Here is a 25,567-nt window from a genome sequence, read left to right on the forward strand (position 1 = left end):
AAAAACATCAATAAGACATTTAACAGGGTATTATGGGTCGGACTATTTCTTGACTGGGACCTAAACAAGTTGCCAAATTGTTTTTACATTTCAGTTTTCGTACAGAGATATATTAAGTACACTTAAATGTGTATTTTGTCACTCACTATTTCCCCCCTTTTCCTAGTATATATGCTAAACTAAGCTAATCTAAGTGTCTGATGGCTGCAGCCTGTGTCAGTGAGAGCGGTCTGACTGGTTGGACTGCTTCTAATGATTATGATCTCATTCTTCACCTTGAACACACTCCAGCACTGCCTGTACAGGTGAGACTAACTCACTGCAAACGTCCCGTCTGACTGGGAGATAAATAAAGGGTTTTTTAAATATCAAATTTGCATGAAATATGCTTGTAAAGTCTATTTTATTAATGCCCTGTTTATAAATTGGAGCTTATCATTTGAAATGTCATTATTTTTAAAGAGGTGGATGGTGAATAATATTACAATTAAAAATGTTTCACTTACATCATGACTTTGTTTTTTATTACAGTCCACGTTTTCTGAAATGTTATCTTTAAATATACTAACGCATACAGAAACAGCATAGAAATGTGTACACTGGTTAAAACCAGGATCACATTCTTGTTTTATTGTCGACTTATTAGAGTCAAAGGTTTTCACAGAGGGGAGTTTTGATATGGGTTTGTACCACGACATAAATCCAGAAAAACTGTCAGCAGCCTTTAAGAAAAATCTATTCTCCACATGTTTTTTAGGGAAACAGATGTTATAATCCTTAATGCAATCATCAATAATCAGTCTATACATCTGGATATTAATGATATATGAACAAACCACTCAGAGTACAGATGGGAGTGAAACTCATTTGGAGAAAATGATCAAAAAAGGCCTTGTATTGTGAATTTACATTTTGCAGTACACAGGTAATTAAGTTTAAAAAAATAGTAACTAATTCATATGACCACTTTTTGTATTAGATTCTAATTTAATCTGGCATTATTTAATGATAACATAGTAAGGAATCAAAATAGCCCAACCTTTCAAAACTGTCAACCAATGGTGACATACCTTCACCTGTTAGCGACACAATGCTTGAATAGCACGTTCTCTAATAGGGAGTTGGCTCAAGGAATAAGAGGTTAAAATAAGGGCAGTGTCTGCAAGATTCAATACAACCTGTCTGCACTGAGTAAACTAAAATATGCTATGAGACAGTGAACAAATGTGCAATCTCATAGTACGTCCCAACACACACAATATCTAAGAATACTTCAGTTGTACTGTGTGAATGAGGTCAAAGGTTATATTTCAATGTGTGTTCATTGAATTATACTGGAAGTAGTGTATCAGGTTGTTTCTGCTGCACTTTTTCTTAATGTCTTTCATTTTTGTAAAGCACTTTGAATTGCCTTGTGTTGAAAGGTGCTATATAAATAAACTTGCCTTACCTCTTCTTAAATTCGGGATCATGTTCTGAAGTACAAAAGTGATAACAATTGCTCAAACTACAAACTACACTTCATCGAACATGTTTGAAGATTCATTATCAACACACTTTCTCAGACTGTGCTATAAAGAGCTGGTTTGATGTGTAAAATGGCCCCATGTCCTCAGGGTTTCTTCACCACCTGTTGGAACAGAAGAAACACGTTAAAGGCGACAAACACACTTTCCTTTGCCCTGAAAACAGATGAATGAAGGGAACCCAGCGTGTGCTTTCTTACCTTTCAACATGTGTACAGCGTGTTCAGTCTGCTGATGTCGTTCCTGCTCATCTGATTGGCCGTGCCGAACTCTCCGTTGGCGTTGGGGATCGGCGCCATGGTGGGCATATTGTTCCCGCTGAAGGCATACCTGGAAACATTAAGAGCACAGAGGCTTCATTATTATTAGCTTGTATATATATTAAACATTTAGAAACCATTAGTCGCTTTCACACCAAATACTTTGCCGTACTTAGTTCCTAGAACTCTTTAGTCCCGGAACTGTCCTAGTAAATTGCGTTCACACCTTTATATATACAGTCTATGGTTCACACCGGAATAAGTCCTTGAGGGAGGATTACGCAAATGAAGCCGCTGACGTCACTTCTTCTTCTTCTGCTTTGGGTTTACTGGCAGGCCGCAAACAACTTCACGGCGTATACTGCCACCCGAAGTCCCGGGTAAATCGCCAGAAGCGCCGACACCTCCTCATCACTCCACCGCTCCCATGTTTTATTTTGTGTTGCCATAAGTTAGTCTCTCTCCGTTGGTGCGCTGGGCTAATGCTAATGCTAATAATAGGAAACATCGTGGAAGGAAGTCAGGCCGCGCTCGATGATGGAGCGCTCACGAGAAGCTGAGGAGAAAGAAACAAAGCAGCTGTGGTTCAATGGAGGTCAAGGGTCACATTCAGGTTCTTAGACTTTTCCTCAGAGGTGGGAGAAGTACTCAGATCTGTACTTGAGTAAAAGTAGAAGTACCAGAGTGTAGGAATACTCAATAAAGGTCCTGCGTTCAAAATGTGACTCAAGTAAAAGTAGAAAAGTATTATCATCAAAATATAGTTAAAGTAGCGACAGTAAAAGTAGTCATTGTGCAGATTGGTCCATTTCAGAATAATATATATGATATGTTTTAGAATGATTGATCATTAAAAGTGTTCTCAAAGCTGGTAAATGTGCAGCTAATGTAGTTTGAATGACTTTGTGTACTGCAGGGTAGCTTGTGAATTTACTCCAGGTGGAACTAAAGTCTGATTTAAGACTTGATTATATTTCACATCATTCATCCAGATCTGTAAAGTAACTAAAGGTATTAATCAATTGTAGTGGAGTAAAAGTACAAAGTAGCAAAAAAATTGCACTTAAGTACAGACTGTTACAGGTGATTTAAACAGCAGGATTAGCTGAAAAGAGTCCAAGGAAGCTTATGTAAAAGTTAACAGCATTTAATTAAACAAATTATACGGTGATACAAATGGAATGTGTAAGAGTGGTGCGGCTCTCCCGATCGCGTGGGGTCCCGCTGCCTCCTCCCAGCTGTTGTTATCGCGTGGCCGGGGTAGAGAGAGAGCGTTTTTTCCTGTCCATCATATGTTATAGTCTATAGTCCTCTCCTATTGGCCGGTCTCGACGGAGGGCGGGTCTTCCTCCCGGGTTCGTTCCTCTGTGATTAATATCGCATCTAATAAGAGGATTTAGACGTTGTGTGTTTATTGTATAACTCCACAAGCCTTTACTCCTCATATTTCTTACAAGACCCATTTTCAAACAGTCAGTTCAGGGAGGAGGAAGTGTTTCACCAGCTGCTCTTAAACAGGGACCATAACACAGCGTTGTGAAATATAGCTATAAATCTCCAGATGTGTAAAGAGCTGTCCTTTATGTGTTGAGAAAATATTCCTACTTGTGCTCAATACACTATTTGAAAATCCTCTTGGATCAGCTGTAAAATGCATCGTCACAAAGTTAAATAACAAGCCTCAACAGTTCTTCCTCCACCCCCTCTTGGCAAACTGCCACTGACAGGTTGAAACACACTGTAAGAGAAGAGTTTCTATTTCCCGGAAATGAAAGCTGAAGTTTGTCTGAGCGACAGCAGAGCAGCAGCCGAGACAAGTCTCTGTTTCTCTGAAGAAACACTCAACTGAATCCAGCAGCTTTTTATCAACAACACAGCAGGACTCTGCAAACACTGGTGAGTACACTACAGACACATCACTAACTAAATATTTAGTCAAAGTTGGATTAAAATCAGAATCTGACTGTATTACATCAGTTTACCATATAAAGAATATTATACTATAGAAATGTGTCAGTTAAGATAAAAACCTCAATATTTACATTTGCAACAGCCAAAAAAGTAAGTTAGGTTAGAGAGCATACAGTCAAAGCTAGCATTAGCTAATGCAAATTTTCATATTTCCTGTATTAAACAAAGTAGAATCTAAATAGTAGATTTGTTCTGGACTGTCCAAAGCAAGGGATCTGGTGTTATGTTACAAGTGTTGCTTATAAAAGGCATGACAATTACATATGTCATCTTATATAATTTGTACACACTGTGGTAAGTAGCCTTGAGCTTTGAACCTGTTTCTGTGGTAACTGCTGTCTGCCTTTTGAAGCTGATAACGTTTACTGTTTTTTACTAGTATTAACTTCAGTGATGCTCAGCAGGAGGTTTCACTCCTCTGTTCAACAATGGCAAAATCCCCCAACAGTATTAGAGTTTACACATTGTGTTTCTTAGAGTTTAAACCGAATGCTGCTATGATTTTCCAGATTTCATTTATAATATTAACAAACAGAGAGATTTCATTAACATTTAACAATAACAGTGTACTGCAAATTTGAGCAATCTTTCACCCTCCGCATAATCATGATACATCAGCAGAGTTCAGTATCACCATCTATTTGACTTATAGCAAACAGATACAAGAGATTAAATCATATATACATTACAGTTTTTGTTTTTTTCACACGTTTTGTCCTCAGAGAGACATGTCTGCTGCCAGCTGTCTGCTGACTGAAGATCAGTTTCTGTGCTCCATCTGTCTGGATGTGTTCACTGATCCAGTCAGCATACCATGTGGACACAACTTCTGTAAAGCCTGCATCTCTGAACACTGGGATAGAAATGTCCCGAGTCAGTGTCCATACTGTAAAGAGGTTTTCAACACAAAGCCTGAGCTGCGGGTCAACACATTCATCTCTGAGATGGCTGCTCAGTTCAGACAGTCAGCTCAACAGAAAGCCAGCAGCAGCAGCTCAGAGCAACACGTTGTCAAACCAGGAGAAGTTCCCTGTGACGTCTGCACTGGAACCAGAATGAAGGCCCTGAAGTCCTGCATGATGTGTCTGGTGTGTATGGTGTGTCTGGTGTGTCTGGCCTCCTACTGTGAGACTCACCTGAAAAATGCAGGCTTCAAAAGACATCAGCTGATCGACCCTGAGGAGAACCTTGAAGACAGGATGTATATGAAGCACGATAAACGACTGGAGCTGTTCTGTGAGCTGGCGAAGACAGAGGCTGAAATTCAACAGATGATCCAGAAGAGACGACTGAAGATTCAGGAGATGAATCGCTCAGTGGAGCTCAGTAAGGAAGGAGCAGACAGAGAGATAGCAGATGGTGTTCAGGTCTTCACCGCTCTGAAGGAGTCTGTTGAGAGAAGCCAGGCCGAGCTCATCGACACCATCAAAGAGAAGCAGAGAGAGACAGAGGAACAGGCTGAAGGCTTTATCAAAGAGCTGGAACAGGAAATCTCTGAGCTGAAGAAGAGAAGCTCTGAGGTGGAGCAGCTGTCACGCTCTGAAGACCAGCTCCACCTCCTCCAAAGCTTCACGTCCCTGAACGCTGCTCCACCCACCAAGAACTGGACAGAAGTCAGGGTCCATCCACCTTCATATGAGGGGACTGTGAGGAGAACTGTGACTCAGCTGGAGGAGACGCTCAGTAAACAGATGAAGAAGCTGCTCTCTGAGGTGGAGCTGAAGAGGGTCCAGCAGTATGAGGTGGAGGTGACTCTTGATCCTGATACAGCAAATCCCAACCTCATCCTGTCTGATGATGGAAAACAAGTGAAACATGAGGAGGACGACGACGAGGAGGACGAGGAAGAGGAGGAGGATGAGGAGGAGGAAGAAGACGAGGAGGAGGAGGAGGAGGAGAAGGATGAGGAGGACGAGGAGGAAGAGGAGGACGAAGAAGAGGGTGGATGAAGCTCTTGTGACAGTCATATGATCACAGATTGACTCAGCACTCACACTTCCTGTCTGCAAACACAAGGCTGTTGTTGTTGTTGTTGTAAGTATGCTGCTTCTGTCTCTGTGACTTATGAAGACATGAAGACGAATCTCCCAGACAATCCAGAGAGATTTGATACTTGTGTTTTAGCAAAGCAGAGTTTCTCTTCAGGAAGATTTTATTACGAGGTTCAGGTTAAAGGGAAGACTGAGTGGACTCTAGGAGTGGTCAGAGAGTCGATCAACAGGAAGGGACAGATCACACTGACTCCTCAGAAAGGTTACTGGGTGATAGTGTTGAGGAATGAAAATGAGTACACAGCTTGTGCTGGTCCTCCAGTCCGTCTCTCTCTGAAGTCTCAGCCTGAGAAGGTGGGGGTGTTTGTGGATTATGAGGAGGGTCTGGTCTCCTTTTATGATGTTGATGCTGCAGCTCTGATCTACTCCTTCACTGGCTGCTGCTTCAAAGAGAAACTCTACCCATACTTTGGTCCCTGTAACAACTATGGTGGTAAAAACTCTGCCCCTCTGATCATCTCTCCTGTCAATCACACTGAGTAGAACAACCATTTGATTTCCTACAGAAAGATTCACTCTCACTAAATGTAATAAATGTATTCAACTGGGGAAGTACATTGTACACATTGTTAATTGTTCAGAATCTGATCACATATGGTTCACCTTGATGAGACGCATAAAAACACATAACATACTGATAAGTATGTTCTAATGTACTCTAGTTTATTCTACGGATTGCACTTCCTGCCGTCATGACTTGAAGTGATCAGAAAACGATTTACTCAGAAATAAACTTTTACCACTTCTTTATATGTCAGGGGGACAAGAAAAGTATTTATTGTCTCAGAATTGTGTGTTCAAAAAGTGATTCATACTTGCACACATTACTAGTGGAAGTAATGCACTCCTTTTTCATTAGTAAAATACTGTATATATATCTCTTTTTATAATTTTCAATTGAGCGGAAAATGATGGGTCTCTGGTGTGTTTTAAAGGGGAAGTTCAGGATTGATTATTGAATTATAGTATATTGGTACAACATGTATTGACAGTTACTTGGAGAATCAACAATACCTGATCATTAAACATTAGGCTGCAGTGGTTTAACAAACCAGGGAAATTAAAATGTTACATCTCAGCTGTTGTGTTATGTTAATTGTATTTCGTCCACCTCTCTGCACACTGCTTGTAAAGTTTGAACAAAGCCTCAATGGATTAAAAAAAAAAGGAACAAAGATTGTTATTTTTTTGTGTTTTTTTAAATGTACTTACTGAAGTACAGTTTTCACTAGTTCTTAACTTAGGGAAAGTAGCTTAAAAAAATGTACTTAACTATTTCCATTTCTACTTAACTACATTTGTCTGATAGATTTGGTTCTTCTGAAGCTATATAAACTATTTAAAACCCTCTTGGATCAGCTGATCATAGATATTAAGATTGCTGTATATGTTTGTTAGAAATAAGGCCATCAACTGGTTAGCTTAGCTTAGCATAAAGACTGGAAACAGAGGAAGACAAAGCCAGCCTGTCCAAAGGTAACAAAATCCACCTATCAGCAGCTCTGAATCCAGTTTGTTTAATCCATACCAAATCAGAGGAGTAAAAACATCAATAAGACGTTTAACAGGGGATTATGGGTCGGGCTATTTCTTGACTGGGACCTAAACCAGTTGCCAAATTGTTTTTACATTTCAGTTTTCGTACAGAGATATATTAAGTATACTTAAATGTGTATTTTGTCACTCACTATTTCCCCCTTTTCCTAGTATATATGCTAAACTAAGCTAATCTAAGTGTCTGATGGCTGCAGCCTGTGTCAGTGAGAGCGGTCTGACTGGTTGGACTGCTTCTAATGATTATGATCTCATTCTTCACCTTGAACACACTCCAGCACTGCCTGTACAGGTGAGACTAACTGACTGCAAACGTCCCGTCTGACTGGGAGATAAATAAAGGTTTTTTAAATATCAAAATTGCATGAAATATGCTTGTTAAGTCTATTTTATTAATGCCTTGTTTATAAGATGGAGCTTATCATTTCAAATGTCATTATTTCTAAAGAGGTGGATGGTGAATAATATTACAATTAAAAATGTTTCACTCACATCATGACTTTGTTTTTTATTACAGTACACGTTTTCTGAAATGTTATCTTTAAATATACTAACGCATACAGAAACAGCATAGAAATGTGTACACTGGTTAAAACCAGGATCAAATTCTTGTTTTATTGTCGACTTATTAGAGTCAAAGGTTTTTACAGAGGGGAGTTTTGATATGGGTTTGTACCACTACATAAATCCAGAAAAACTGTCAGCAGCCTTTAAGAAAAATCTATTCTCCACATGTTTTTTAGGGAAACAGATGTTATAATCTTTAAAGCAATCATCAATAATCAGTCTATACATCTGGCTATTGATGATATATGAACAAACCACTCAGAGTACAGATGGGAGTGAAACTAATTAGGAGAAAAAAATAAAAAAGGCCTTGTATTGTGAATTTACATTTTGCAGTACACAGGTAATTAAGTTAAACAAATAGTAACTAATTCATATGACCACTTTTTGTAAAAGATTCGAATTTAATCTGGCATTATTTAATGATAACATAGGTAGGAATCAAAATAGCCCAACCTTTCAAAACTGTCAACCAATGGTGACATACCTTCACCTGTTAGCGACACAATGCTTGAATAGCACGTTCTCTAACAGGGAGTTGGCTCAAGGAGTAAGAGGTTAAAATAAGGGCAGTGTCTGCAAGATTCAATACAACCTGTCTGCACTGAGTAAACTAAAATATGCTATGAGACAGTGAACAAATGTGCAATCTCATAGTACGTCCCAACACACACAATATGTCTAAGAATACTTCAGTTGTACTGTGTGGATGAGGTCAAAGGTTATATTTCAATGTGTGTTCATTGAATTATACTGGAAGTAGTGTATCAGGTTGTTTCTGTGCTGAATGACAAACTAATTGACTTAACAACTGAGTATTTGCACTTGTGAGGGATCTTAAAGTCTGCTGATAGATGCCTTACTGACTTTGACCTTTAAAAAACGAGAGCACAAAAAACCTCACTGACATTGAACTGTCTGACTGACTGAGTGCAAGTAGTGGAAGAAGTATTAAAGAGGCACTGTTATGCTTTTGGGGTTTCCCCTTTCCTGTAGTGTGTTCTGGAGGTTTGTGTGCATGTCAATGGTCTGCAAAATAATAAATATTACATCAAAAATACTCAGATCTTGTACGTCTATGTGCTCCTCTCCAACTTTGCCCATTTTCGTATTTTGTACATATTTTTTTTACTTTTGCCGTTTTACTTTTGATATGGTTCGCAACATGCTAGCCGACCGCACCTACTCTGCCATACAATATAGCAGAGAGGAACTTCTCCAATTGCGAAACTTCGTGGACAATAATAACCCTCCGACAAACAATGGAGATTCACCATGGCTACCTGTTGCTGTTCTACCTGAGAGACGCAAGAAGAGGACAAAGCGCGGATGCCGGGCCGGGTTGCTGGTCAGACTGAGAAAACGAGAGAATCGGCCCCCTCTTCCGAGTATTCTTCTGGCTAATGTTCAATCCATTGAAAATAAGCTAGATGAACTCAGAAGCCGGATTGCTTTTCAACGGGACATTAAGAACTGTAACGTGTTAATTCTCACTGAGACTTGGCTCAACCCCGCTATCCCGGACTCCGCCATTGTCCCTGATGGATTCTCTATTTTTCGTCAGGACCGGACTGCTAACTCGGGGAAAAGTAAGGGAGGCGGTGTGTGTCTAATGACTAACAACAACTGGTGCTCAGATGTGAAGATTATTTCATCGGACTGTTCCGCACAGCTAGAGCACCTCATGATCTCATGTCGGGCCTTCCATCTGCCGAGGGAATTCACATCTGTTGTGATAACAGCAGTGTATATCCCGCCGCAGCCACTCGCCGACAACAACACGGCACTCGATCAGCTGTTTGGGATTATTGATAAAACCGAGACTTCACGGCCAGATGCGGCGTTCGTTGTGGCCGGAGATTTCAACACCGCCAACATGAACAAGGTTTTGCCAAAATATTACCAACACATCAACTTCCCGACGCGCGGGGGAAACATACTGGACCATGTTTATTCCCCTTTCCGGAATGGATATAAGGTTCTCCCTCGCCCTCCCTTCGGCAAATCAGACCATATCTCACTACTGTTGTTGCCTGCGTACAAGCAGAAACTTAAAAGGGACAGACCGGTAACAAGAACAGTACAACGATGGAGCGAGGAGTCAGATGAGGCACTGCAGGATTGCTTTGCATCCACGGATTGGAGTGTGTTTGAGGACAATAACATCAACACACACACGGACACTGTCATCTGCTACATTGGGAAATGCATCGATGACGTGGTACCGAAGGTTTCTGTACGGACATTCCCAAATCAAAAGCCCTGGGTAAACAGTGAGGTGCGCGGCAAACTGAAAGCGCGCACTATCGCGCACACAGCGGGAGATTTGGAGGAGTACAGGAAGTCTAGGTATGATCTCCGGAGAGCAATTAAAAATGCAAAGAGACAGTACAAAGACAAGGTGGAATCTGACTTCAAAGGCTGTAACACTAGGAATATGTGGGCGGGACTAAGGACAATGACTGACTACAAAGGAGCAGCGGGGGGTGCTGCGGGAGTGTCTGCGTGCGCATCTCTCCCAGATGAGCTAAACAGTTTTTTTGCACGCTTTGAGAGCAGCCGGGCTGTGGAGGTACAGAGGGACCAGGAGCTACACTGCCCTTTTGTTTTAAATAGGGCAGATGTGTGTAAATCCTTTAAAAGGGTTAACCCACACAAGGCTCCTGGACCTGATGGCATCCCTGGCCGTGTTCTCAGGGTGTGTGCAGTTCAGCTGGCAGAGGTGTTCACAGACATCTTCAACAGGTCCCTGCTGCAGTCTGTAGTCCCCACATGTTTTAAACACTCCACCATCATTCCTGTCCCCAAAAAGACAAAAATCACCTGCCCCAACGACTACCGCCCAGTAGCACTCACCTCCATCATAATGAAGTGCTTTGAGCGGTTAGTCAAATTATTCATCACCTCCTCCCTCCCTGAATCTCTGGACCCCCTGCAGTTTGCCTACAGAGCAAACAGGTCCACAGATGACGCCATAGCCCTCACCCTCCACACTGCCCTCTCACACCTGGACCCGAAGAACAGGAACACATATGTGAGAATGCTGTTCATTGACTACAGTTCAGCATTCAATACCATTGTGCCCTCCAAGCTGGCCATCAAGCTCAGAGATCTCGGGCTCAACAGCGCCCTCTGTGACTGGATCCTGAACTTCCTGACGGGCAGACCCCAGGCAGTGCGGGTGGGAAACATCACATGCTCCACCCTGATTCTAAACACCGGTGCCCCTCAAGGCTGCATGCTCAGCCCTCTCCTCTACTCCCTGTTCACCCACGACTGCGTGGCCACACACAGCTCCAACACCATCGTGAAGTTTGCTGATGACACGACCGTCATCGGCCAGATCACAGACGATGACGAGACGGCGTACAGAGAGGAGGTCGAAAACCTGACATCTTGGTGCCAGGATAACAACCTCCATCTCAACATCAGCAAAACTAAGGAGCTGATTGTGGATTACAGGAAGCAGCAGGGAGAGGGACACGCCCCCATTGCCATCAATGGGACTACGGTGGAGAGAGTCAAAAGCTTCAGGTTCCTTGGGGTCCACATCACTGAGGACCTGACATGGTCTCTTCACACCACCACCATCACCAAGAAAGCTCGACAGCGGCTCTTCTTCCTCTGCAGGTTGAGGAGGTTCAAAATGGATTCCAGGATACTCTGCAACTTCTACAGGTGCACGATAGAGAGTATCCTGACTGGCAGCATGACGGCCTGGTACGGCAGCTGCACCGACCTCGATCGTAAGGCTTTACAGAGGGTGGTGAAAACTGCACAGCACATCACCAGGACGGAGCTGCCATCCATGGAGGACCTTTACTCCCAGCGGCTCAGGAAGAAATCACTACGGATTATCAAAGACCCCCATCACCCCAGCCACAAACTGTTCTTTCTGTTGCCGTCTGGCAGGCGTTACCGCAGCATCCTGGCAAGGACAAGAAGATTCGGAGACAGTTTCTTCCCGCGGGCAGTGAGACTGTTAAAAAATGGAACTGTTAAAACAACATCAAACATTCATCTGCTACTCAGTAGTATGTATCTAATACCTAATATATATATATATATATATCATTCCAATAACTTGTATATAGACTCGTACTGCACTATTCCACATCATAACTTTATTTCATTTTTATAACTATTATTATTTTTGTATTGCTCTTGCTCTTATTGTTATTATGTTATTATGTTGCATTGTTGGAGAAGCCTGTGACATAAGATTTTCAACTACATAATTACTCTGTAGCTATGTCAGATTGACAATAAAGAACCTTGAACCTTGAGTAAAAGTAGAAGTACCAGAGTGTAGGAATACTCTGTTACAGTAAAAGTCCTGCGTTCAACATGTTCCTCAAGTAAAAGTAGAAAAGTATCTCATATCAGATCTGTGAAGTAACTAAAGGTATTAATTACATGTAGTGGAGTAAAAGTACACCATTTACCTCTGAACTGAAGTGGAGGGGAAGTACAAAGTAGCAACAATTGGAAATACTAAAGTACAGGTTCCTCAAAATTGTGCTTAAGTACAGTACTTGAGTAAATCTACTTAGTTACTTCCCACGTCTGCTTCTCCTTTGCAGATAAAACTTGATTTAGTCTCGTACCGTAGTGATACACCTGAAAATGTGCATAATAGGGCGCGGTTTCAGACCTGATGCATATATAAATACACAAATGTGCCAAAACAAACATCTTTACCCCCGTTACAACACATGCTAGGTTAGCTAGCTAACTTGCTGCAGATCTGCAATAATATCGGAAGGAATCATGCGATCGCATTGTTAAAATAAGTCAGTAAACATTTTTATTTTAGGTAAGTTTCCAACAACAGAGACAGTTGGCAGACTTTATAATCCCTGAACATCACTAAGTGCTCCGGTCCCAACTGTGTGCGTCACTTTTTAGGGTCCGTGTTGTTTATTTAGTTTCTTTATTTGCAGCGTTTTGTTCACTTTTAGTAAACGCTACACATGTTTCCTCAAGTTGGTGAAGATGTTTCTTCTTGTGGTCCATTGTAACGCATTTGCACCTGTAGGCCACCGTAAGGAAAGCACGCTTAAATGGAAAATGTGACCCCATGCAGAAGTACATCCTGGTATTTTGGCACTTAAGGGATGTTAGTACTGCTTCTTCTAGAGTTATTAGAGCTATTGTTTCTGTTCATTTCACACACAGCATGCACACACAATACTACCCATGTTCTTTAGCTTTAAGGTTATTTGTATATAGTTACATTTGAATGTGTTGTAAATACTGTACATTTTTAATGCTAAATTGTTTCTTAAAAATATTCTTTATTTTCCTTATATATATTGTCGTGGCTTCCTTCCTTATTTTTCTATCAAGCCACTAGACGCCTTAAACAGACATTTTTAACTCGTTTTCTTTCCTTTATCTTTGTGTTACTTACAGTTGAAGAGTTGCTTGGCCTCCGATGATTTTGATGATATGATGCGATGTGTTTGCTCAAAATAAAATAACAAACTTGTACACATGCAACAAAGAAAAGAGGCCTTTACAATAGTCAAAACAAATAGGCAAAACTCAAATAAAATAACAAACAACTTAGGTGTTCTTTCTTTCTTGAAATATAACTTAATAACTTAAAGGGTAATTGAGCGGTTAAAAACTGTTCCTCGACGGCGTCTTTCTGACAGGTTGCTGCCCATCACTGTCACTTAAAGGAGGCGCCGTGGGAATTGTAGTCTTTCATAGTGTGTTGACTACAGACGTCACGATTAGGTGGCCTTTCTTATAAAAACAAAATACTGGCTCTAACATATATACTTTGCAACTTATTTCTTTAGATTGTTTATGTTCGCACCACCAGATACCAAAGCAGATTCCTTGTATGTTTAAACGTACCTGGCAATAAACTTGATTCTGATTCTGATGCATACTCTCTTATGCTTTGACCTCTTCTGTCTGGCCTTATATGAAGACAATTAAAGGACACGAACAACATGGCCTCTCTTCTGCCTGAAAGTAAAAGCAGTTCTGACATGTTGACGTTGTTCCCTCAGATATCTGCACTGCCTCTGAGGCGCCGTTTACACGAGGAGAAAACTGCTTGTATCTGCATAGTTTCGCGTGCGTATAGTCCTATTATTTACACGAGGCCGATAGAAACTGAACCCACAAACGATAACGGGTCCCAAGGTGGATAGATTTGCAAACGAAACGCTCTGGGGGGTCAACCGAGTCTGTGTAATCACCTCGATACGAATATTTCCTGAAAAAATAGCGATAGCCCCACCTCTCCCCACCTCTCCTGCTCACTGCTGTAGCAACTATCAAAAATAGCTGTGTTAATTAAACGCACAAGGGGTTCTTGAATGAAATAATATTATAAAAGGCAAACCAGAATTGTTAACGCCCAATATACTCCTTAAACAAAATAAACAGAGTCAGATTTCATGCATTGATCCATTATATTGACAAAGGAGCGATCTCACCCGGTGTTTGTAGAGAATATCTCTCTTTCTGAGCCGTCCTCTCCACAGAGACGTGCTTCTTGGTCGGTCGATGCAATATCCACAGATTTGGTTTCTTTCAGTTAACTTCCCCGTTGCATTTATCCATATGCTGAGGAAATGACTATATCCCGCTGAATACCAGCAATCGCCACACACTTCCTCCTGTCAGTAGCTACTGCTAGTGCTACTGCTACTGACCATGCTACAGATATTAGTGCAAAATCTACAGCTCCTCTACCACAACCATCAGCAACAAGTGGACATGGAGAATTACATGAACTACATGTTGCTAAATACACCGCGGGGCTTAAACAGAAGGGTAGCCATGGCAACATTGCAGCGGAGCTGCTCGGGCTGCTCTTCTTCGCGGCTTTTGGTGTATTTTGGCGGAAGTTACAGCGCCACTTACAGTCCCGGCATATGTACTACAGCGTTTCCAGCGGCCTCGTTTGAACAGACACGTTAAATGAAACGAATGCATGTGAACGGAAGACTTTTTTGAATACGCATACTGTGCATAAACGCAAACGGTCCCGTGTGAGCGGGGCCTGAGAGAGAGAGTCCCGACGTGTCGCCTCAGGGCAGAGAGAGAGACAAAGATTTCAGAGACGTGTCCATCACTGAGGAGCGGGAGGAATGTGGGAGATCAGGATGGAGACGGTTGAGATTGACTTTCACTGATCGACAGACGAGGAAAGAGCCACACATGACTTGAAAAGGAAAGTTACATTAGCTTGAAAATGCTTTTGTGTCCTCCCTGCTGTATTGCCTTCCTTTAAAATAGAAAATGTTCTTTTGTTTGTGCTTCAGTTGTGTTTATTTACACTGCATAACGATCTTTAAAGAAGGATCACTGTGTAGATGACACTGAGGATGATTGTGCAAGCTGTGTTTTAAATAGTATGTGAACATAAATGTGTTATTTCACTTGTTTTTCATTGGCATTTCTGGATTGAGGCGTACATTTGAAACTTCTCATTAAAGTAAATGCTGATTTTCCATTTCCATTCTGAGGAAAACACAATAGTTTTAGTGGTGATGCTTAAATACCTGTGTCATTAAAGCAGTTCTGTAAAGGTGTGTTAGCAGGTCTCTCCATGTGAACTGTGAGGATGTGTCGCCCCCTAGTGGACAAACATCTACACTTACATGAGGTCAAGATTTTTACTGTAGTTACATTCTGAGGTACTTTATTTTTATCTTGAATATGTTTTTATGTATTAATTTGTCATTCAAATAAAGTATACTGTGTTATTACCCCTGTCATTCATTCTATCAGAGTCCTTTCTGTACAAAGCCATCGTTGCGCCGCTGCTGAAATATGCGCGCTGCTAGGGGGCGCCAGCCAGGTACTTTTTATTTTTTTATTAAAATAATGATAAGTGGCGACCCTTTTTCATTTTTGATTGTTTGTTATGTGGATTTGTAGTATTTGTGTTACTGTATGTTCAATAAAGGTGTATTTTTTGCTAAATCTTGAGACATTGCCACTGTATTAGAGATGGGCGAGTCCTGATTCATCCGGATCATTAACCCGGATCCTAGAAAGGAGCTGGTCGTGACGAGTCTCCCCTCTCCATTAACCCGAGTCCTTGAGTCCCACACTTGGTGTGACGTACAAATTAAAACTATAAATTGCGTCACTCGCTACTCTCTTTATAACATGTAAAATCACATTACAACGTACCCCAGTCCATCTGCCTACCCTTTAGCAAGTAGGATAGCTGCCAGAAGTGATCGTTTGGCTCAGGGGAGGGGACGCGGATCAGTGAAACTTCCTGCAGACTCGTGGGGACTCAGAGGAGCCGACGGCTCCTAACCGTAATAGCATAGCAGATCCAGAGATCCATACTCGTCATGTGCACGAGCATAGCCCCTCCTCCAGCACCCGGCTCCCGTGGCTATATCATGCACGAGTCAACAGCAGACTCGCAGATTCGCAAATCCTGACTCACTGTGCAAAACATAGCAGACTCGTGCGGACTCAGAGGAGCCGACGGCTCCTAACCGTATAGCAGCAGATCCAGAGATCCAGCAGACTCGTCATCATGCACGATTCAACAGCAGACTCAGATTCGCTAAATCGCAAAATTACCCTTTTTTTTGTGATCAATATGTTTTATTAAAGCAAAAGACACCACTTTACACACATTTAACACATACAAACACCAGTATTGCAATGATTACGCAGTCCATGAGAAAATATGGGGGGCATATGATTAGATATAATTATATGTTTAATAATGATAATTGTATAATTAAGACATTTTATATATTCTAACTGTTTTGCAATTTTCTATCATTTGTCATTGTTTGTTTCTTTTTGTGTGCTATGTTCAAAATAAACGTTTTGCCAAGTAAGATCCTTATTGGAAATGCAGCTATTACACGCAGGAGACTGTTGCACAACATGACAATTTTGTTAGAAGTCTACACTGAAACTTCATTTAGAGCCGGAAACATAATAGACTTAATCAAAATCGCGGGATCCGTGAATCCAGGTCAATGATCGAGAGAGACCAGTAGCCTACGAGTCAGCGGAACTTCACAGACTCAGACTCGCAAATCCTGACTCACTGTGCAAAACACAGCAGACTCGTGCAGACTCAGAGTCGTAACCATATAGCAGCAGATCCAGAGATCCAGCAGACTCGTCCTCATGCACGATTCAACAGCAGACTCAGATTTGCCAAATCGCAAAATAACCCTTTTTTTTGTGATCAACATTTTTTATTAAAGCAAAATACACTGTGTGGCGGAGGTTAATATAACGTCAGTTTAATATGCTCGTGAAATGCAACAACTTTTCGGTTTCACCGATAGGATTTCTACGGTCTTGGTGATGCTGACTCATATGACTCAAATGACTCGTATGATCCGGATCTCTTCAATGACTGACTCAGAAGACCCTGAGTCCGTAAAAGGATCCGGATTTGCCATCTCTACACTGTATGTACTAGGCAGGGCCGATTTTTGGCATAGGCGACATAGGCGGTCGCCTAGGGCGCCAGATCTGGGGGGCGCTGCGCTGGTAGCTCTGGGAGGGGAAAAAACATTTTTGACCGTTGGCGCTCATCCTAATTTTCGGCCTTGATGTAACAACATTCATAATTAAGTAAATGTAACACCCTTTTCACCCCGGTTACACTTTTCATTTACCCTGTACGATGGGCGCTGTAAGTGATGAAAGTGGGGGATGTTGGCTTATCAGGCGCCCGCAGCTCACAGCCAAAGTGCGAGCATGGGAGCGAGAGAGCGAGCGAGGGAGAGAGAGAGGGAGAGAGGGCGCACCGGTACCGGCGCTGTTGTTATTAGAATCTGGTGCTAGCTGCGCTAACGGATATAAGAAGTAGATGTTTCTACAACCAGGGTGGAGGAGAGCTCTCCTGTCAGACTGAGAGGTTCAGTGAGGTAAAGGACTCTCTGAGGGTTTAGATAGTTCATTTTAGTCTAAGTTATCTCAGTGGGTCTCAAACGTTTTGACCACAAATTATGTAAACACATATTTCCAAGGCACTCCTTTATAATTATTAGGATAAATAAAAACAGGTTTGAAATCATTCCAATGTATACTATAGGACAGTAAACCAAAAATATAATTTAAAGTTGGAGAGATACAAAAATATGCATAAATAAATAAATGTTAACTGGTCAAATAAGATATGAATGAACAACAAAAATAAAATAAGTTACATTTATTTGTTATTGGTTATGGTAGGTTATTGGTTATGTTCATATACTTATTTGATTATTAAAATGTAAACCGATCTTTTTCATATGGGTGTTTAGAGTTGTACCCCCTAGATCAGGTCTCTAGTAATTGTGTGCTCAAAGTGCACCAGATTGAAGCATTTTACTTTAAAATGTTCAAAAATCTTCCTGGGGGGGCATACCCCCGGACCCCCCTAGAGGATGTGACGTCCACTCCACAATTCAAACATGTTCATACAATACTGAATACATTTGAAGCCATTTTGACGTATATTACAATAAGTTTCTGTTTTTGTAGTGTATTTGTCTTTTGTAGAGATTTTTCATTTATTCTTTATATATACAATCTCGCCTAGGGCAGCAAATTGGCTAGAACCGGCCCTGGTACTAGGCCTCAAGAGCCTTTCTTGTGCTGGCAGACACATAGAAACAAATTCGCGGGGCGCACTTCGCACACGCACACACTAAAAAATTCCACGCGCTCCACGCTCACATTATGCTGGGCCCACGTGCCTTAGCACCGCTGCTATGACTCCATCCTAGGGGAAACACTGTAGGGTGAAGACTTGTTTAGGGTTTTGGGGAACGCGCGGCGCTCCATAGGAGCGCAGCGTGGTGCACGGGCTCTCGGTTCAATATTTTTAACCTGTTTAAAAACTCCTGTAGCAAAACCAATAAAAGTTTATAAAAGCCCTGTTTGGTCTGTGTTAAAAAATGTTTAAGAAAATGCAATAAAAGGGATAAAAGAGAGCAGCGGCTGAAGCACAGAGCGTATGCGGCGGGGTTAAAACCTTTACTCCTGCCCCCCCGAGGGGGTCTCCCCCGGTGGGTTGTCCGAGGCTGCGTACCACAACATCTGGTAAAAGACCTGGTAAGTGGGTTAAAAACATCTGGCTAAAAGAATCGAGGATCGAGGATGACTTTGTTTAAAATCGGCATGCAGGTAAAATGAGTGTTAAAACATGATAAATAAATACATAAAAGTGCTTTTTTTTTTAAATAAGTGCTTTAAAAATAAGTGCCGGTAATAAAAATCACATCAACCCAAATGTTAAAATATGTAAAATATAAAACAAATATGTAAAATGTAAAATATAAAATACACACGGGTTAGTAGGCACACGCGGAGGGAACATATCTTAAAGGAGAGGTGTCATGGCCATTTCCACTGATCATATTTCCATTGTTGAGGTCTACTAGAATAGATTTATATTGTGCATTTTTCCAAACTCACATTGGTTTCTCATACAGCATCTCTGTAAACTACGTGTATTCACTGAATTTCACTCTCTGCCTTTAACGGCTTGTTGTAGCTCCAAAAGCTCCAGCCCCCACCCTCCCTGTGAGCACAGTGTGCTCTGATTGGTCGGGACGTTGTGAATCGCGCTGAGCTCCGTGGAGGTGTTGTTTCCTTGTTTAGGATACATAGCGAAACACAGCCAAACTCATCCTGAGCACACACAAACTCACATCCGAAGTAAAAACAATAAGTGTGGCTTGATATTGAGTAAGCAAAAGGTTGATAAACGCTGTGAGAATGGGTCTGCAGAGAGAATGGGTCTGCAGAGAGAATTTTGCCGCGATCCCAACTGTCTGTTATCAGCCTGCAGCCAGGGAGGAGAAATCAGCTGAGCTGCTCCCTGCACACAGATGTGTGTGTGAGGAAGTCCGTGGATCGGTCAATTTGGACCAATCAGCGGGGGCTTAACGTAACGGCTCCGCGGACGTAACGTAACGGCTCTTCGGGATTGGTCCATTTCGTTCCGGGTACCGCATGACATCAGGCCGTACCAGGAACGAAATGGAGGACTCAAACGGGCAGTGACGTATCTCCAACGAGGCGTTTTGGGGAGGTCTTTTCTGTGTTAGAGTTTTACTCGCTATAGGGTGTACTTTGAGGGTTTTGACTCTGCACACCGTTTACATGCATAAAAACCTTCATAACACACAAGGGGACGGGTAATAACCGGAAAAGCATGACACCTCTCCTTTAAAATAAAGTCAACCAAGTGTCCCTAAAAGTGTTTAAAACCCAGGCCGAGGTCTAGAGAGGTGGTGCAGGTGAGACATGGGACACGCCTCGGATGATGTTTTAAAAAATACTTTATTAAGGGCTTATTTGAGGGTGTTTTAGAGCATGGATGTATAATAAGAACAGTTTAGGATACAGCCCGGACTGGATGTTCTCCCACAGGATGCGGATGTGCTGGTCTCTGTCGGAGCGGCACTGCTCGTGGTTGAACCCGAGCGTGTGCAGCAGCTCGTGTTGAACCGTGCTGTGATACAGGCAGCCCTGCCGGTCCAGAGACACCGTCTGGGAGTAGCCCCGACGCCCCACGTACGAGTAGCAGCTGCAACAAACATAACATTTAAAGGTCTCCTATCATGCAAATTGCACTTTTTCATGTCTTTTATACATAAATATGTGTCAATCTCACGCTCTCACGCTGCCCAAACTATTCTCACGCCAAAAACAAGAATACCGAAGACTAGAAACGGTTTTGAAAACTTTTGTCACGTAGTGATCGTCTTCTCAATAGAACATCTTTGATAATGTCTTCTGGCCAATCAGAATCACGATAACGGCGTGGTGTTGTTGCAGGAAGTCCCGACGGAGAATACTTTTGCGGTAGTACATCTCTATACATCGATACAACATTACGTGTTGATAGAAATCAACACGTAATGAAATAAGACCCCACGGTTTGATGATTGATAGGTGTGTGGGCTGTCTTTCATTTTGACACACAGAACAATGGGGCTATCCACCCTTATCCACAATGTAAAGTAATTCACACAGCCTCTTCCCTCTTCTCTCTGTGAGGAGCAGCAGGTTCAGCTTTCAGAACAAAGTAACAAAAAACTAATATGGCATTCATTTTTTTAAATGTGTAGTAATAGATTTATTTATTTTTATTCTCAAGAGAGTATCAGAATGTGTATTTTATGTTAGTATTTAAAAAGATCCCCCCAGACCCCCCTGCAGGGGTTGGGTTTCAGCATGTCAACTCTTTCACCTGTGGGGAAATTGCAGGATTGGCTCCAGGTCGCCCTTTTTATTTACTACAAGACAAATGTGCCTTTTTATTTCATACAGTTCAATTTGGATTGAGACAGGGAAACAATCTAAACCTCACGCGTGGCGTTTCACTGTCGGGGGGAGCATGTATGTAATTACATTGCAAATACTGACTTGAGCCCCACCACTGTATGGGTTAGCCTTACCATAGATTACGCAACAAAAATACTCTGGAGCCGCCACTGCCGACCCGTATTGCGCATGCGCAGATCTAAGATCCAGTAGAAATGATAAAAAAGTAAAAGTCTGCTGCTTATTGTTCTACTAGGCCAAAATAGAGTCAAAGAGTATATGAGAGTGAGAGTGTGTTAATTAATATATTTGGCAGTTTGGAGTAAGTCTGTAGATTTGTTTGTGTGTGTGTGTTTCATGTATAGGCCTCTCACGATAATTAATTTTGTTGGATACATTTTCCCGGAAATTATTGCGATAAACGATAATATTGTCGGCACCGTTGTATGACCATTTTAGACCACTGACATAATGATAATATATAATAATAATTCAGGTACATCCTTTCAAACTGCTAGTCACATCCTCATGTAAATGGCAATTTATCGAGGTCAGAAAAGTTATCGAGTTCATTTTTATTTATCGTACGATAAGTCAATGAATTGCTTATCGCGACAGGCACACAATAAAACAGTGGAAACAAACATGTTTGACTTTCATTAGTGAATGAAACTGTGTGCCCTTTATAGTCTGTGTCCATTATTGTGTATTTGTATATATTGTATATATATTCTATATATATGCTAAGGTCCCGCTGCTGACACGATAGCAGTCATTTCGTGCGCATATGTGTAATTAAACCGAATTAAACCCATGATATCAAAATCTCACTCCAGCCAGGTACCCAAAGTTGGCAACCCTGGTAAAAGTAGAAGAACTCAGATCTTGTACTTGAGTAAATCTTGTACTTGAGTAAAAGTAGAAGAACTCAGATCTTGTACTTGAGTAAAAGTAGAAGTACCAAAGTGTAGGAATACTCTGTTTCAGTAAAAGTCCTGCATTCAAAATGTTACTCAAGTAAAAGTAGAAAAGTATTATCATAAAAATGTAGGTAAAGTAGCAAAGGTAAAAGTAGTCATTGTGCAGATTGGTCCATTTCAGAATAATATATATGATATGTTTTATAATGATTGATCATTAAAGTGTTCTCAAAGCTGGTAAAGGTGCAGCTAGTTTGAATGACTTTGTATACTGCAGGGCAGAGGTGGGAGTAAGTCCTACATGTGCAAGTCATGAGCAAGTCTCAAGTCTTGACCTACAAGTATCAAGCAAGTCCCAAGTCACTGTGGTGAGAGTCAAGCAAGTCAAGTCAAGTCATTGCTCAGGTCAAGTCAAGTCAAGTCAAGTCATACGAAATTCTGATGAATAAGCCCAGTTTCCCCATTTAAATCAGTTAAAAGACAGTGGTTATGAAAATGGATTCAACCCACACTATGATCTTCATTAAATACACAGTTAATCATTTGAAATCTAATTTAGACCGATGACAATCATATTAGATTAATATTAACCCTAGAACTGCAGCCAATATAGCTAGGACTCAATCAAAAAGTCTGTTCAAAAAGGCAGAATTCCAGGTAAGAAAATCATATATGGCATTTGCCATTACACATATTTAATTTAAATTTCTGTTAACACTAGAACCGCCAACAGCGTCAGCACCTACATAGATATCATTTTCAAATCATTTAATTTGTTCCTCTTCATAATTTCCTTATAAACTAAGTAGGACGATTTAAAACTCAGTTAATTGGGTTAATTTAGAAATTGCTTCAGTTTATCATCATAACAGATCAAAAAGTTCAGATTCATTGTACAATAAACCAAGAAATGATGCACTTCTACAAACAAAAACAACATAATTAAAACATTTAAACAAACTACTAAAAGTAGATGAACTACATTATTCAACAGTTTACAGTAACTTCTGATAATAACACAGGGGAAATAAACGAGGCATCTCTTTTCCTCTCTCTCTCTCCCCCTCCTGACAGCCCGTCAGTATCAGGGTTAGTACAAATGAATCCCTTGGCGGTTCTAGTGTTCATTTACCGTTTTGTCTTCTCTTTGCAATGCTTAATCGATTTGAAACCAAGTCTAACGTAGCTTAAACTTAACGTTAGCTTTCTAGCTAACACAACACATTCACGCACCTTTCTCTGTGGGGTTTTTTGTAGTGACGAATGAAGTTGGATGTTTTGGTGGTCGTGTCACTGATCTTTATGCTGCAGACCCTGCACACCGCTGTTCTCTTCTTATTAGCGTCATCGACAACATAATCCTTGAATCCAAACTTCACTATTTTTGGAGTAACGCTAGGCGCTGCCATGTTAACTGACGCTCCTGCGGTCTAGTGGGTTGCCAGGTTTGCGCGCACGGCGCTATAATCACCCAATCACATTTTTCGAAAAAACTAAACGTAATATCTCACTACAAAAACAAACGCAAATATTTAATTTTAAACAGACAAGTCCTTTCAAGTCATCCGTCTCAAGCTTAAGTCAAGTCTCAAGTCATGAATACCAAGTCAAAGTCAAGTCAAGTCTTTTATCAATGTTAGTCAAGCAAGTCTCAAGTCCAAAAATATGCGACTCGAGTCTGACTCGAGTCAAGTCATGTGACTCGAGTCCCCACCTCTGCTGCAGGGTAGCTTGTGAATTTACTCCAGGTGGAACTAAAGTCTGATTTAAGACTTGATTATATGTCAAGAAGAAGAATTTTAAGAAGAATTGGGAGGGATGAAACCAGGGCTGGACTGGCCATCTGGCATACCGGGCATTTTCCCGGTGGGCCGACGTGCCTTTTGGGCCGACACGTCATTTTTTTTTTTTTCTGAAGTCCCGGCCCATAAGACGGGTAGATTGGCCCTCTGTTTAAATGTTTTTAGTAATTGACACTGGGCCGGCCCAATCAAATCTTTAATCACCTCCCCCTTTGGGCCGCTCGGTGTGCATCATTAAATCACGCCCCCAGGAGGTGAGCCGGCCGTTGAAGCCAAATCGCCTTTTTTTTCGAGAAAAAAAAAAGTTCGAGTTAGAAATGGAGAAGGCGAAGGCGAAGACGAAGGCCAAGCGAAAAGGGGGAGCAGGAAAATTGCGGGCAAGAAAAAAGCAGGCCCTTCGTGCTGATGTTGCCGCTTGTGTCAAAATAACCGACATGTTTAGTACAGGTGCAGGTCCATATTCAGCACCCGTGGCCGATATTGGTGGTGGTGAGGAAGATGATGAGAGGGAGAGAGATCCGCGCGAGTGGGGAGAGGGAGGAGAACTCGCGGTAAGCAGAAGCTAAGAAAATTAGGAAAAGATTATTATTAAGGTTATGATACTCTGTAGTTCTGGAACCCATTAATATCCCCTTGATGAAGCACTAATAAGACAAATATTATTAGAGAAACATTCGTTAGCCTACAAGCTAGTAAACTGGCTTTTTTAGGTTTTCCCTGGCAAGTTAAAATATAGCTTAATGGGACTCTGATACGTTGTCTCATTGAAAGAATGTCATTATTTTGTTAACCACCATTCATGAACAATTACTGTCAGCTGGCAGCTTGTTTTGTTTAGTTTATTTACTTATGTGTTTATAAGGGCAACAGTGGTCTTTTGGGACCTGAACAAAATGTTTATAGTCAGCTTTTTGTGGTAGTTTTGATTGACAATATATAGAATGAATAATATAGAAATAGAAGAAAAAATGTAGGCACACATGTAGTTTTGACCATTAACTGTGTGGTATTGTTATGTCAATGCCTATTTGTATGGACCTCTATCAGGGACCAAAGAGGTCACCTGCATCCTTTTTGACTCTCCCAAAGCCCCCCAACTACACTCACACATGCAAACAGACACACAGACACACAGACACACACACACACACACACACACACACACACACACACACACACACACACACACACACACACACACACACACACACACACACAGAGGAATGGACGCTGGACATAGTGCCCCTCTCCACAACAAGCATTCATTTTAGTTATTTCAGTCTAGTATATAAGTTACTTTGTGTGTACAGTATATATATACAGTATATATATCTTGCTAGTTGTGTACTTTTGTAATTTATGTGGGATTTCTGTCAAATGTTGCTTCAACTCTCTTTGTAAATTTAAATCTGTCTCTTTCAAATCTATTCTCAGGAAAAAAAATAAAGACAGTGGATAGTATTTTTGGTTAAACCTGTGTTCCTTCAGTTCTGTGTGCTCTGTGAGGTTCTGAGAAACCAGCCGCCTAAGACTTGCACTATAGCCCCTTGCGTGCGTCAATCAATCACATTTTATTTATATAGCCCAATATCACAAATTACAATTTGTCTCAGAGGGCTTCACAGTGTGTACAGG

General features: G+C 41.3%; 3 protein-coding genes across 4 annotated transcripts in view; 2 read left to right on the forward strand and 1 right to left on the reverse strand.

The window, feature by feature from the left end:
• Nucleotides 1-6,985, forward strand: part of LOC117479169 (E3 ubiquitin-protein ligase TRIM21-like) — a 33,822-nt gene extending 26,837 nt beyond the window's left edge. Inside the window, exon 3 of the mRNA XM_034126171.1 lies at nt 6,319-6,985. The gene's annotated coding sequence lies outside the window, so the exon portion shown is untranslated. The remainder of the gene's footprint in view (nt 1-6,318) is intronic.
• The window catches only part of LOC117479149 (high choriolytic enzyme 1-like), a 60,158-nt gene continuing 36,100 nt past the window's right edge, over nt 1,510-25,567 (reverse strand). The window contains exons 5-6 of the mRNA XM_034126149.1: nt 1,727-1,856; nt 1,510-1,630 (exon numbers count right to left, since the gene is read on the reverse strand). Coding sequence (XP_033982040.1) covers nt 1,730-1,856 — 127 coding nt within the window. The 3' untranslated portion in view covers nt 1,510-1,630; nt 1,727-1,729. The remainder of the gene's footprint in view (nt 1,631-1,726; nt 1,857-25,567) is intronic.
• On the forward strand, nt 3,551-6,968 carry LOC117479170 (E3 ubiquitin-protein ligase TRIM21-like). Of its 2 annotated transcripts, XM_034126175.1 has the most exons (3): nt 3,552-3,682; nt 4,480-5,565; nt 5,797-6,968. In XM_034126175.1, exons 2-3 carry the CDS (start codon nt 4,486-4,488, stop codon nt 6,289-6,291), a joined length of 1,575 nt encoding a protein of 524 aa, XP_033982066.1. In that variant the 5' UTR covers nt 3,552-3,682; nt 4,480-4,485; the 3' UTR covers nt 6,292-6,968. The 2 variants fall into 2 exon arrangements, with proteins under 2 accessions (XP_033982065.1, XP_033982066.1); XM_034126174.1 differs by having other exon boundaries at nt 3,551-3,682; nt 4,482-5,820.

Source organism: Trematomus bernacchii, unplaced genomic scaffold, assembly GCF_902827165.1.
Source record: "Trematomus bernacchii unplaced genomic scaffold, fTreBer1.1, whole genome shotgun sequence".
In the NCBI taxonomy this organism is placed as follows: Eukaryota; Metazoa; Chordata; class Actinopteri; order Perciformes; family Nototheniidae; genus Trematomus; species Trematomus bernacchii.